Genomic DNA, 14,811 nt, shown 5'->3' with positions numbered 1-14,811 from the left:
CTATGGAGACGGCACCGTGACTGCCGCTCTGCGGATGATCCTGTCATTCCTGCTTATAGGTTATCAGGACAGCAGTAGCTGCTTTGTACTAATCCCAGCCACGTGGGAGGCCCTGTGTTAAGTGCTTATGTATCTTCTCTCTTGTCATCCTTACCACCTTACAGCCATGGGGTGGGCAGGACTGAGCCCAAGTTCACTCACCCAGCAAGTGGCAAAGCCACATTCACACCCACCAGGTCTGCCCAGCTCCCAAGCCACGTGTCCCTCATAATCTCTAAACTGTCCTGTAGATCACTCCTCTTCCACCTTCTCAGATGCCATTCACCCAAAGAGCTCCTTTCATTTCCATCTTCCGTCTGTGTGGCCCATCAGCACATAAGAATCCTCAGGTCTCTGCCATTTTAGGCAAACTCACCGTCCTCCATGCCTCCCTCCAGCCTCCTCTCCACCCGCTCCTCCACAGTCAGCCTCCCCCAGGACCTGCCTGTGCCCATCGCTCAGCTGTCAATCACCCCCTGCTCACCTAGGCCCCTGCAGTCTGGCTGCTGGCCCACCAGGGCTCTAAAATTGCCATCACTAAGGTCACCCAAGTGCAGTGGCCTGGGTGTGGGATTTTGTTTTAAGGTCCCCAGGTGATTCTATGTGCAGCCATGGTTGAGAATCAGTGTTTTGGGGATTAGGAATAATCAGCCTTGAAATAAATCAAAGAAGAACATGAAAAGATGGAAAGATATATCCTGTCTTGGATTGGAAGAATCAATATTGTCAAAGTGACTATACTACCCAAGGTAATCTACAATCCCTATCAAATTACGAATGACATTTTTCATAGAACTAGAATAAAAAATTTGTATGGAAACACGAAAGACCCCAAATAGCCAAAGCAGTCTTGAGAAAGAAAAATGGAGCTGCAGGAATCAGGCTCCCTGACTTCAGACTGTACTACAAAGCTACAGTCATCAAAATAGTATGGTACTGGCACAAAAAACAGAAATATAGATCAATGGAAAGGGATAGAAAGCCCAGAGATAAACCCACACCTATGCTCACTTATTCTGTGACAAAGGAGGCAAGAATATACAACAGAGAAAAGACAGTCTCTTCAATAAATGGTGCTGGGAAAACTGGAGAGCTACAGGTAAGAAAATGAAATTAGAACATTCTCTAACACCATACACAAAAATAAGCTCAAAATGCATTAAAGACCTAAATGTGAGACCAGATACTATAAAACTCCTAGAGGGAAACATAGGCAAGACACACTTTGACATAAATCACAGCACTATCTTTTTTGGTTTCACTCCTAGAGTAATGAAAATAAAAACAAAAATAAACAAGTGGTACCTAATTAAAGTTAAAAGCTTTTGCACAGCAAAGGAAACCATAAACAAAATGAAAAAACAGCCCTCATAATGGGAGAAAATATTTGCAAATGAAACAACCAACAAGGGATTAATTTCTAAAATATACAAACAGTTCATGCAGCTCAATATCAAAAAAAACAAACAACCCAATCAAAAAATGGACAGAAGACCTAAATAGACATTTCTCCAAAGAAGACATACAGATGGCCCAAAAAGCACATGAAAAAATGCTCAAAATCACTAATCATTTTAGAAATGCAAATCAAAATGACAATGAGGTATCACCTCACACTGGTCAGAATGGCCATCATCAAAAAGTCTACAAACAATAAATGCTGGAGAGGGTGTGGAGAAATAGGAACGTTCCTACATTGTTGGTGGGAATGTAAATTGGTGTAGCCACTATGGAGAACAGTATGGAAGTTCCTTAAAAAACTAAAAATAGAGCTACCATATGATCCTACAATCCCCCTCCTGGGCATATATCCAGAGAAAACCATAATTTGAGATACATGCACTCCAATGTTCATTGCAGCACTATTTACAATAGCCAGGACGTGGAAGTAACCTAAAAGTCCATTGACAGATAAATGGATAAAGAAGATGTGATACATATATGCAATGGAATAGTACTCAGCCATAAAAAAAGAATGAAATAATGCCATTTGTAGCAACATGGATGGACCTAGAGATTATCATACTGAGTGAAGTAAGCCAGACAGGGAAAGACAAATAACATATGATAGCACATATATGTGGAATCTAAAAGAAAAAAAAAAAGACACAAATGAACTTATTTCCAAAACAGAAAGAGACCCACAGATACAGAAAAAAAAAAAACTTATGATTACCAAAGGGGAAAGGAGGGTGGGGGGGAAGGGATAAATTAGGAGTTTGGAATTCACATATAAACAGTATTATGTATAAAATAGATAACCAACAAGGACCTACTGTATAGCACAGGGAACTATATACTCAATATTATGTAATAACCTATAAGGGAAAAAAATCTGAAAAAAAATGTATAACTGAATCACTGTGCTGTACACCGAAAACTTACAGGATATTGTAAATCAACTATACTTCAATAAAAAAAATTTTTTTAAGGAATAATCAGCTTTTCTATCAATTCTTGAGTTAGTTTGGAAGTTATAGTTTTGATAAACCTAGTCCACTGTATGAAAGTTGTTGATAATGTTGTTCTTTCTTTCTCTATTGCTACCTTTTTAATCTCTATTTTTTCTGTTAAGTGTGTCTCTCAGCAATAGGATGTGATGGTTAAGAGAATGGCCTCTGGAGCCAGATTGTCCAGGTTAGAATTCTGGCTCTACCACTTCGTGGCCTGATGACCCCGCATGGGATTTTTTTTTTTTTTTTTTTTTTTTTGGTACGCGGGCCTCTCACTGCCGTGGCCCCTCCCGCCGCAGAGCACAGGCTCCGGACGCGCAGGCCCAGCGGCCACGGCCCACGGGCCCAGCCGCTCCGTGGCACGCGGGATCCTCCTGGACCGGGGCAGGAACCCGCGTCCCCTGCACCGGCAGGCGGACTCTCAACAACTGCACCACCAGGGAAGCCCTGCATGGGATTTTTTTAAAGCTATCTGCCCCTCAGTCTCCTCATCTGTGAAGTAGGAATAAGAATTATATGTATTTCATAGGGCTGATGTGAAGATGAAATTAATACATATAGTGCTGAAAGCAGTGACTAGAATGCAGATTTGATTCTATTATTAGTATTAAATTAATCATTGGGCCTCTCGTGAGTTAACATGCTATCAGTTTGAATGAATACATTTGCATAAACACTTAGCTAAGGATGGTTCTCTTGACAGGAATTTCAGATAATCTGTCAACGTATATAGTTGAGAGCACCAAATGCCGGTGCTTTACAACTAACCTATAGCTTAGCTGAAGCATTTGAAGAAATTGTGCAAAATGCTAAATTTTAATAACAAAATAATCAAAATTAAGAGATATTTTAATAATTAAACATAATTATCCATGATCTCTCTCATAATTATCCATGATCTCAAATGAAGAACTGCTTCCAGTTTTCCATATTTCCCTCCCTTGTCTCTACATTCGGGGTTGACAAGCTATGGCCCATGGGCCAATTCCAGACACCATCTGTTTTTGTAAATAAAGTTTTATTGGAACACAACCACTCATTTATTTACACTCTGCCTATGACTGCTCCCACGCTACCACGGCAGAGTTGAATAGTCACAATAGAGAATGTAGGGTTGTAAAACCCAAAGTATTTCCTATCTTGCCCTTGACAGAAAAAGCTTCCCAAGTTCTGCTCTAGATGAATACACATTTTGTGTTGTCCTAGTAAAAACATATGTACAATTTATGTCCTGTTTTGTTCACTTAGCATTCTATAATATACACACTTCACACCTATGGAAAATGAATACTAAATTGTCTGAGTTTGCATCATTACCTCAATGAATAAATTCAGAGGGAAAGTCCTTAGACCTCTGTCTCCTGGTGGCAAGTTTCACACCTATGCTTTTTAGACCCAACAGGACCCAAAGAAAAATAATGCTGGTGTCTACCCAGAGTTTCTCAACAGGGACTTCCACTATTTGACTACTGGTCCCCGAGAAATATTAGACAGTAAACCCCTGCACTCTTTTATCACCTCACTTCTCACCATCTGCTTCCTCCCATGAACTCCAGTTGCTCCAGAACCCTGGCTTGGGAATCCTGGCGTCATCCACCATACTCCTCATTCTTATAAAGTGTGCCGCACATTCCAGAGGGAGCTCGGATTCCCAGCTCCAATGCAGGACTTGGTCCCGCTTCACAGTGGTGCTGTAGTTCTCCTAGAAATAAAGAGAAAAACTTGGAAACATATAGCCGTGTGGTCCCGGGAAATGGCTTGGCTGGACTTAGCCCAAAGCACACACCTAAGAGTCCACTGTAACTCCAGGATATGGACAAATGCAGTCTGTTCTCAGCCAGCCAGCTTCCGAGCTCTGACGGCCCAGCAAAGAACCAGCCTTGGCCTCCTGCCTTTCGAAAACTTGGCTCCCAACCCCTCTGGGCCTCCAATTCCAGAGGGCTCAAGTGAGAGAGAAAACAGAAGCTACTGGAGTCTTGGGGGAAAAGATCAGAGAAAGAAGGTATGCACACAGTGCTGGTCACAAGAGCGTGCTAAGAAGATTCTTGCACACTAGAGAATTAATTGAGGCACCCTTTTAAAAATAAGCAAGATTGATGAGAATTTTCTAATATTCATCAGATCAAGTTGGCCCAATCTCAGTAGAGCTGGCAGTCCTTCATGGTTCCCAGGAATTCCACTGTCTCCCAGACGTCAACAGATGGCTCCCAATGATTGCTTTGGTTTTTGTCTCCTGTCTTTTCAGATACGGTGGCCACATGGACCATCGCCCCTCCCTTGAGCTCCAACCTTCAGAATCTTTAGTCCCCGGAGATGTCAATCTCATGGGAACGCCCTACACTGTGCTCTTGGGAACCTTGTCCAAGTTGTACTGTAATTTGCTTTTCCCGCACAGCGTTTAGTCTTAATCTTTCTTAGACAGTGGTATTTTCATTCTTTAACGCAATATACTTCAACAGCTCCTTCTACACCTGACCCTGTCGTCCAAGGCCATTTACAGTATGACTCCAACTGCCTCTCCCTTGCAGGACTCCTGTCTCCAGACACAGTGGGCCGCCCCACACTTCGGGAAGAGCTGTATGCTTTACTCCACAGTACTTGCTCACGCGGCGTTCCGGGTTTCGCGTCCCCAACTCTCCCTCTGAATTGGGAATTAGTCCCAACCTTCAAGCCCCTATTATACCCCATCTTCTTCATGAAGTCTTTCTTGCTCTCTCCTCTGGTTTCCTCCCATCCCCACCTCTGCCCGAGCTCCCCTGCATACTGGGGGTAGTTGGTGGCATTTCATCTGTGGTTATGCCTCTGACTCAAGTAGGGCACCCAGAAAGCGGGGACTGGGCTTCATTCTTCTTCGTGGACCACAGCTCCAGGCACCCATGCTTTCAGTGGGCCCCTCCAGGACGCCTGCTTTCTGCACCCACAGCTGGGAGACAGGGACAACAAAAATCTTGCCCTTCCTGGGGAAAACTGAGTCTGCATCCATTTTTCTAAGGGCCAATGTTAAGTCCTACGGTGAAGACGAGGGGGGCGGCACACACGTCACACGCAACCAGACTCGGAGGCCTTCCTCCACCTGTGCCTTCCCCTCCCCAGGCCGCCAACCTTAAACAGCGGCCTTGGCCGAGCCAAACACAGCCCCGGAAGGAGAAGCACTTCGTCCACCTGAAAGGCCTCTAGTCGTGCACGTCCTTTCTCACGCTAAGCAGAACTCCCATTTGTAAAACATTTATATTATTTCGGTTTATCGTATTCCTTTAACCCTAGATTACAAAACATACATTTTTTTTTTTTTTTTTTTTTTTTTTTTTTTTTTTTTGCAGTACGTGGGCCTCTCACCGTTGCGGCCTCTCCCGTTGCGGAGCACAGGCTCCGGATGCGCAGGCTCAGCGGCCATGGCTCACGGGCCCAGCCACTCCGCGGCATGTGGGATCTTCCCGGACCGGGGCACGAACCCGTGTCCCCTGCATCGGCAGGCGGACTCCCAACCATTGCACCACCAGGGAAGCCCCAAAACATACATTTTTAACTACAAGTTCTGTGGTCCTGATCCATGCAACTTTTCCTATTTAATACGAGCGATCACAGGTACCTTTTCTTAATTATTATTTAAGAACCAACACCAAAATAAATAAATAAAAGGAACTCTGTCGTCCTGGTGACCTCGCTGTAATGTCAACAAGCCGCCGGCTGGATTTTGCCTCCCCCATCTCTTGGGAATTCGGCCACTTCTCTTGTCACCACGGTCACCACCCACTCCAGGCCCCTCTCCTCTGGACCGACCCCACTGCTCGCTTCCATTCCAACTGGTCACACTTCACCTCCTCCAGTTCTCCCAACTTCTCTCCACTGTGTGGCCGCAGTGAGCTTTCCTTAAGACTTCCAATCAGAGCTCATCACTCCGCTTCTCACCGCTCCCTGCATATAAAACAGCATCTGGGCATGACCCTGGGTGTGTGTGTGGTCTAGCCCTGTCCTGCCCGCCCCACATGCCCCGCGCTTTCAGGCCTGAAAGCTCCCAGCCCCTTTCACTCAGGACCTCTGCTCACCCCAGCTGGATCTTCCTGGGACATTCCTCCTCACCCTCCATGCTAAATTAGCTTTTAATCTTCTTTCCTATTTTGGCTCCAACTGCCCTTCCTCCAAGGTGCTGGAGAAGGTCAGGCCTAATCTCACCCCACAGCCCCGTGCCAGCGACCTGCACTCCTCACGCCTAGGATACTCTGCATTGTGGGATCATCTCCTTATTTTTGCTCAGCACTCACAGCCCCATGCCTGGAACAATGCCTGGACCTGAGCCCACAGTCTGTGCTGAAGGATTTCCTCCGTTCGTTACTATGCAGTGAGCTCTGCTTTTCCCAGACACCCTCTGTGTGGATTCTGTCCAACCACAAGTTGTGCTTTGTGGTCTTTATAGGCCCGTTGTGGAGGAGATAAAACTTTTCGCTGAATGCATCAATTCAGCAACTTTTAAAAATGTGATGACTGTGTCTGGGCTGTTTTCATTCATCCAAGTGGCAAGTTTAATTGGGCCCTGGCAGACATTAGTATGTTACAAAAAACTGGCATTTCCACAGCAGTCCAACTGAGATCACTGATTCATTCCTGAGAAGTGAGCTCATCCCTCACTGACTCACGCTCCAAGCCTCCTTCCAGGCTTGAGTTGCTACTCTACTCTGCCTTCTCCTGCCATTGATGGAACCATAAAGCAAGGGGCTGGAGAGGCTGCGGGCAGAACCCTAGCCAGGGTGAGAGCACGTAGTGCAGCCTGAGTGGCCAGTGCCGGCCAGGAGGCAGCTCAGAGTCCCTGTTCCAGCTGTGACAGCCTCGGTCAACATGCTTTTCCTGTGGCTTGTTTGGGAACAAAACAGTCCGAGGCATGAGTGAGGGTGCCTTACAGGGACCTTCCTATGAAAGGGAGATCACGGTCCAGATGGAAGCGACCTCTCTCAGCTGCTTTGTCTGACCCTTAACTGGAGGGGGACCTTATGTCTGTGCTTGATTTCAGGCCTGAGAGGTTCAGACAAGGGCTTCTCTTGGCATCGTCTGTTCTGGGACACGTGGAGACTGATGACCTGGGAAGACTGCATGTGGCTGTCACCCCTGTGGGGGGCCCGGGGCTCCAGCCAGAAACAGAGCTGCCTTGAGAAGGGCAGTTCCCTCCTCTGGGTGCGGCAGGTCCTCCACCACCCAACCCCAGCAGGAAAAGGGAGAGCTCTGTGTGGACACGGTCAGGGTGAGGCCGTCTCAGTTTTTCTTAAATTGTCCTCTTAGCGTTGTTCTGTGTGTCCTGGACTTTCTCAACTGTGCCGTAAACAATTCAAGGTCAAAGGTGTTTTTTCTTTTCCTGTTCCTGACATCTGGCATAGGCAGGTATGATCATCTTTTGTCAAATGAATAAATGACAGGAAAAAGAAGAAGAAAAAAAAAAAGCAGCACCACAAACCTCTCTGTGCCTTAGTTTTCTCCTCTGTTGGGATCAGGCTGGACTGGGTGTTATGGGGACCGTATAACCGACAAGGCAAAACTCTACCCTCAAACATCTCCAGCCTTGGTAGGTTACACAAGGAGGTTTCACCAGCGGCTTTACCTTGAAAAGAGAACTACCTGAATCAAAGGTGTAAACAGATACGAACAACTGTCTGTTCACATGTTGCTATTGTTATTTTCTCTACTATGAAAGCAGAAAGAACTGTCTTTTAGAAAAATAAAGAATGGGGTCAGCTTGGTCTATAGTTAATGTTACTTTCGCTAATGGTGTTAAGTGCTAGTTTTCCACGAATTCCTCCAGCTCTTCTCTCAAATTTCTTTTCCTTAGATAATTCTTAGCCTCAATATGACCTCTGCTCGATGTTGTACTGGGTCCAAATCAACAACCAGTGTATCCATCAACAATACAAAAAACAGGAAAATACAAAAATTATTAGCATGAGGGGGATGGTGGGAAGATGGGCTGGTGGTGGGGAGGGAACAGCTGTACATAAGCATTGCTGTTGTTTAAAGTCAGAACACCAGGGAACACAATGCAAGTGCTTCTTGGATCTGTGTCTCCTGGCCTGCAGAACTAACAAACCCCAAATAAACTAAGTTTGGCCTCAAAAAAAAAAAAAAACCCAACACCGAACAACTCTCATGGTGGGAAGCTGCCCTTTGAGGGGCGGAATTCTAGACCTGGTATCAATCCTAAATCAACAGTCAGAATGATATTTAAATTAGGCCACTCACTCAGATCTCAAATGCAGTGATGGATAAGGAAAGTAACTGGAGCCTTTAAAGCTAGTAGCCTTTATGCTTCGCTAAAGGAACTAACCACCTGGCTCCCTGTACTCACGCCTCCAGCACCTGAGAGGAGAGTGGCCGTCCACTAGCAAATGGAGGTCCCCAGTAATGACACAGCCCTGTGCTGCCCTTCCCTCCAACGCAAATTCTCTGTTCCCTTCAGTGGGAAAATATTTCACTGTCCTTCAACATCCCATGCTAATAAATGATCACGATGTGGGCACAGATTATTAAGGTTCCCTGCACCATAAATGGTAATTGAAAGAAACTACCAAAGTTTGTAAAGCAATTATACTCCAATATAGATGTTAGGAAAAATAAATAAATCAACTACCAAAGTGCCCCAATGCACTAGATGGGGAAGCACCAGGCAAAACAGACACCACCATGATTTAAACCGGACAAGTGAAAAATCGATCCCAAATAATTCAAAGGCAAAAGGTGTGTGAAATTCAGGACTTCCTTAATTTAATTTGTGGTAGAAAAAGCCACATATGAGGCAACAAAAGACACTGTAAGTTACTCTCCAACATGGCCCATGGAGAACCTCTTCGCTGATTAGGGCAGAAAATGCTAGAATGGTTTATTCCTTGCATCTCAGCATAGCATTAGTAAAGAAACTGCCTGCGAGCCATAGTGGCATGAAAAATGTTGCCAAACTCTTACATCTGATTTAGGAAGATCTCTGGTGGACAGGGAAGGAAGAAGGAAGAGGAATAAGGTGATTGACCTTCATGGATTTTTGGAATCCAGTATTCACAAGGACAGACCCCAACAGCTTCCACAGGGAACAGAGCAGAAGTGAGAGAATGATCTGATTCGTAGCACAGCCCATCCAACCTACCAAACTAAAATTGTCATGTTACTTTGTCCGGGACCCTCTTTTTTTTTTTTGCTGTACGCGGGCCTCTCACTGTTGTGGCCTCTCCCTTTGTGGAGCACAGGCTCCAGACGCACAGGCTCAGCGGCCATGGCTCACGGGGCCAGCCACCTCCGCGGCATGTGGGATCTTCCCGGACCGGGGCACGAACCCGTGTCCCCTGCATCGGCAGGCAGACTCTCAACCACTGAACCACCAGGGAAGCCCTGTCCGGGACCCTCTTAACTAAAAACACAGAAATGTGATTATTTAGGACAAGTATTCTGAGTTGCCCAAATATTTCCATATTGGGATTTGGGGGGATGTTATAAAAGATAAAACACAGTGTCAGAAAAGGATTTTTTAAATATTGAGCCAAAAAGAAAAATACTTACCACCCGGATGACATTGGATGTTTTAAATCTACTGATCTGTATCTGAAAAACCATTTTCAATTCCTGATGATAAGCGAGGCTGTGGACAGTCCATTGTAAATGCAAACACTGACACGTAGAATTGACAGAAACTTCCAGCGATTCAGGAGTTAATGGTAAAGGTTCAGATAAGACTGAAAGGCCAAAACAAGATATGAAATAACATTTAATAGGAGTATGATTGAATAGTCACAGATAATTAAACTGTTCAATATCATCATTGTTTAGCTGGAGAAATTATTGCTCACATATACATTCTAGAATTAGACACTTTGAAAACCTGGAGGGAATTCAGAAATCACTCAGCAGATAAAGAAATTAAGACCTAGATGAATGAAATGACTTGCTCAATGATACACAGCAAATTAATAAATTGATAAACAGTTTCACAAGACAAAAGGATGCTCTAGTGAACAATCTAAATGGTTCAGAAATTTGTAATAAGGTTGAATAAAGAAAGAGGACATTTTGCTATAAATTTCATTTCAAGAGGACTTTTTGCTATAAATAAAGAAAGAGGACTTTTTGCTATAAATCTGCTATAAGAGGACATCTAAAATGAGAGTTTTCTTTTTGGAAGTCAATATTTCATAGTTTATTAAGTAGCTATAAAGTGACAGCAAGTTCCATCTCTAGATATTATTGCTTAAATCTCAACGCACTGAACTTAAAACACCTCTGGCAAGAATTCACTGGACTCTTCGGATGAGACTAGGCACTTAGTGTGAAGTAAAATAATTGTGACAAGGTTTCTAGCTCAAGGAAGGAACCTAGCTGGAGAGACACAACAGACTCGTAAGAAGTAATGAGTCATTGCAAGTTTAGAATATTTAGTGGTGTGATAGAGTCTGTCGAAGAGTAGAGATTCAAACACGAAACAGATTTGCTGAGGTCAGTGAGCTAGGAAACAGCCCAGAGAGAGGATGGGGCCTGATGGAGTGAGATCGCTGCTAATTCCTGGAGAAGAACAAAGCACCACTTTTTACATAAGCAGAGGAAATGCTGTACAGATTCAAAAGGAATTGTGTATTGCCGAATCAACTGGTTTCACTCCCTTCTGAGGGAGTCTAAAGTGAACTGGGAATGGTGCAAAGGTACTGAAAAGATTAAGACTGTAGAGGAAAAAATAACTGATAATTGACGGTCCATGGTGGAGCACATTCCATCTTTTCAGCATCCATTTTTCTAGTTCTTTGGGGGTTTCCCCTAGTGATCTGAGACCCTCTGGCACCTAGTTCAAAAGGCAAGAGAGTATGTTCTTTTGAGAATAAAAATGGAAAGAATCTCTAATACTGGAAAAAAAAGTTCCAAAACTGCCATTCTACATGTGCTGTTTTTCCCACAGAGAGGTAAAAATAACAGCGACAACGAGATTGAACACGTGCTCTTTACCAGGCACAGTGCTAGGTGCTTCACACACGTTGTCTCGTGTAATGCCCACTGTAAAACTCAGACAGTAATTTTTTATAGATGGGGAAACTAAAGTTCACTAAGCTTAAATGATTTACACAAAGCTATATGGGATTTAAGTATAGATCTCTCTAATACCAAAACCTTGCTCCCCTTTATTGCACTGCCCGCCAACTGTTAAGGCAGGAGCATCCTGCCCAGTCAAAGGTCACGTGGAATGGAATGTCTGAGAAGTATGCTGCATGGCTCCCACCATGTCCTGCCAAACTCAGGATACAGATGAAAAGGACGGGGCTCTGGACCCAGCCAGATAAGCTGAGAAGCATTCCTGGTAGATATAAGCATGAAGCTTTTCATGTGAATGGTCCACATGGTAGACGGGTTCACTATCCAAGTAAAGCATTAGCCTCAGAATTTATTTTAAAAAATCTCAGAAAATTCATTCTATGGAAGTTAGGTTAACAAGAGTGTCCATAAAACCCAAGTTATCAGCCATCAATGACTATCTTCCCAAAAATATACCCATCCTTTGTAATATTTTGTAAATGCAGTGCTGGGGATGGCTAGAGCACCAATTAAAATCTCAGTATGGACTCCCATGACCTTGGAGTTGGCAGTGGGTCCTTAGATATGACAGGAAAGCATGAGCCAAAAAAGAAAAAAATAGATAAATTGAACTCCATCAAAATGTAAAACTTTTGTGCATCAAAGGACCTTGTCAAGAAAGAGAAAAACAAACTAAGAATGGGAGAAAATATTTGCAAATCACTTATCTAGCATCCAGAATATATAAAGAACTCTTACAACTCAACAACTAAAAGACAAACAACTCAGTTTAAAAAATGGGCAAATGACTTGAATGGGCATTTCTCCAAAGAAGATGTACAAATGATGAAAAAGCACATGAAAAGATGCTCAACATCATTAGTCATTAAGGAAACGCAAATCAAAACCATAATGAGATACTATCTTACACTCACAGGATGGCTATAATTTTAAAAATGGAAATAAGCATTGTGAGGATATTGAGAAATTAGAACCTTTGTACATTGCTGGTGGGGACGTAAAATGGCTTTAGCACCGTAGAAAACATTTTGGAAGTTCCTCAAAGAGTTAAAATCACCATATGACCCAACAATTCCATTCCTAGGTATATATTCCAAAGAATTGAAAGTAGAGACTCAAATACTCGTACACAAATGTTTGTAGCAGCACTATTCACAATAGCCAAACGGTGGCAACAACCCAAATGTCCATCAGCAGATGACTGGATGAACAAAGTGTGGTATATCCATTCGACGGAATAAGGAATGATGCTACAAATTAGGCAAACCTTGAAAACATTACACTAAGTGAAAGAAGCCGGATATAAAAGGTCTCATATACATAGTATGATTCAGTTCATAAGAAATATTCAGAATAGATAAATCCATAGAGAGATAAAGCAGACTGGTAGTTGCCAGGGGCTGAGGGAGGGAGGAATAGGGGATAATTGCTTAATGATTACAGGCTTTCCTTTGGGGATAATAAAAACGTTTTGGAACTATATAGAGGTGGTAATTGCAAAACATATTCAATGTACTAAATGTCACTGATTTGTCCACTTTAACCATAAACTGATTAATTTTGTTACATGAATTTCACCTCAATAAAAATTATTTTTAAAATATACATGATCATGATAAAAATGTTCAAATAATACAGAAATTGAATCCCCAGCATCCTACCAACTCCACTCTCACTCCATTGCCAAGTTCAAATCATGTATGTTTTGCTTGACTTTTTTCCATACACTTAAAAAAATCATATTGAACTATGCACTCCATTTTATATTTTTTAAAGTACTTATATTATTTTTAAAAAGCTATAAAGAGAAGTAAAACTAAAATGTTAACAGTCATTTCTGGATGGTGAGTTTGAGTGATTTTAACTTTCTTTTTCATGCTTTTCTGTACTTTGCAAATGTTCTTTAGAAAACACGTATTACTTTCAGAACCATATAATATGCTAGATTTTTTTTTTTTTTTTTGCGGTACACGGGCCTCTCACTGTTGTGGCCTCTCCCGTTGCGGAGCACAGGCTCCGGACGCGCAGGCTCAGCGGCCATGGCTCACGGGCCCAGCCGCTCCGCGGCATGTGGGATCTTCCCGGACTGGGGCATGAACCCGTGTCCCCTGCATCGGCAGGCAGACTCTCAACCACTGCGCCACCAGAGAAGCCCTAGATTTTTTTTTAACATCTTTATTGGAGTATAATTGCTTTACAATGGTGAGTTAGTTTCTGCTGTATAACAAAGTGAATCAGCTACATGTATACATATATCTCCATAGCCCCTCCCTCTTGCGTCTCCCTCCCACCCTCCCTATCCCACCCCTCTAGGTGGTCACAAAGCACCAAGCTGATCTCCCTGTGCTATGCGCTGCTTCCCACTAGCTATCTATTTTACATTTGGTAGTGTATATATGTCCATGCTACTTTCTCACTTCGTCCCAGCTTACCCTTCCCCCTCCCTGTGTCCTCAAGTCCATTCTCTACCTTTGCGTCTTTATTCCTGTCCTGCCCCTAGGTTCTTCAGAACCTTTTTTATAGATTCCATATATATGTGTTAGCATATGGTATTTGTTTTTCTCTTTCTGACTTACTTCACTCTGTATGACACACTCTAGGTCCATCCACCTCACTACAAATAACTCAATTTCATTTCTTTTTATGGCTGAGTAATATTCCAGTGTGTATATATACCACATCTTCTTTATCCATTCATCTATTGATGGACATTTAGGTTGCTTCCATGTCCTGGCTATTGTAAATAGAGCTGCAGTGAACATTGTGGTCCATGACTCTTTTTGAATTCAGGGTATATGCCCAGTAGTGGGATTGCTGGGTCATATGGTAATTCTATTTTTAGTTTTTTAAGGAACCTCCATACTGTTCTCCATAGTGGCAGTATCAATTTACATTCCCACCAACAGTGCAAGAGGGTTCCCTTTTCTCCACACCCTCTCCAGCATTTATTGTTTGTAGACTTTTTGATGATGGCCATTCTGACCTGTGTGAAGTGATACCTCACTGTAGTTTTTATTTGCATTTCTCTGATAATTAGTGATGTTGAGCATCCTTTTGTGCGTTCGTTGGCAATCTGTATGTCTTCTTTGGAGAAATGTCTATTTAGATCTTCTGCCCATTTTTGGATTGGGTTGTTTGGTTTTTTTTATATTGAGCTTAATATGCTAGATTTTAAAAGAAATATTAAGATATCTGGTTCACTTCACTACAATGACACTGCAGAATGCATAATTTAGTCTTCTAAATTTACACCAAAAGGCTGAGCCCCAGTTAT

The 14,811-nt window shown here is 43.0% G+C and overlaps 1 protein-coding gene across 5 annotated transcripts in view; it reads right to left on the bottom strand.

The window, feature by feature from the left end:
* Positions 1-14,811, bottom strand: part of OSMR (oncostatin M receptor) — a 57,321-nt gene that overhangs the window by 22,937 nt on the left and 19,573 nt on the right. For 3 of the 5 annotated variants that reach the window (XM_067730560.1, XM_067730565.1, XM_067730562.1), the window contains exons 3-4: positions 10,023-10,195; positions 4,023-4,194 (exon numbers count right to left, since the gene is read on the bottom strand). In XM_067730560.1, the coding sequence (XP_067586661.1) occupies positions 4,023-4,194; positions 10,023-10,195 (345 nt within the window). Of the gene's footprint in view, positions 1-4,022; positions 4,195-7,935; positions 8,080-10,022; positions 10,196-14,811 lie in introns of those variants that run through there. The other 2 variants (XM_067730563.1, XM_067730564.1) reach the window with 2 other exon arrangements.

Source organism: Pseudorca crassidens, chromosome 3, assembly GCF_039906515.1.
Source record: "Pseudorca crassidens isolate mPseCra1 chromosome 3, mPseCra1.hap1, whole genome shotgun sequence".
In the NCBI taxonomy this organism is placed as follows: domain Eukaryota; kingdom Metazoa; phylum Chordata; class Mammalia; order Artiodactyla; family Delphinidae; genus Pseudorca; species Pseudorca crassidens.
Note: the sequence above shows the minus strand (reverse complement) of the source record. Positions and strands in the feature narration are given on the sequence as shown.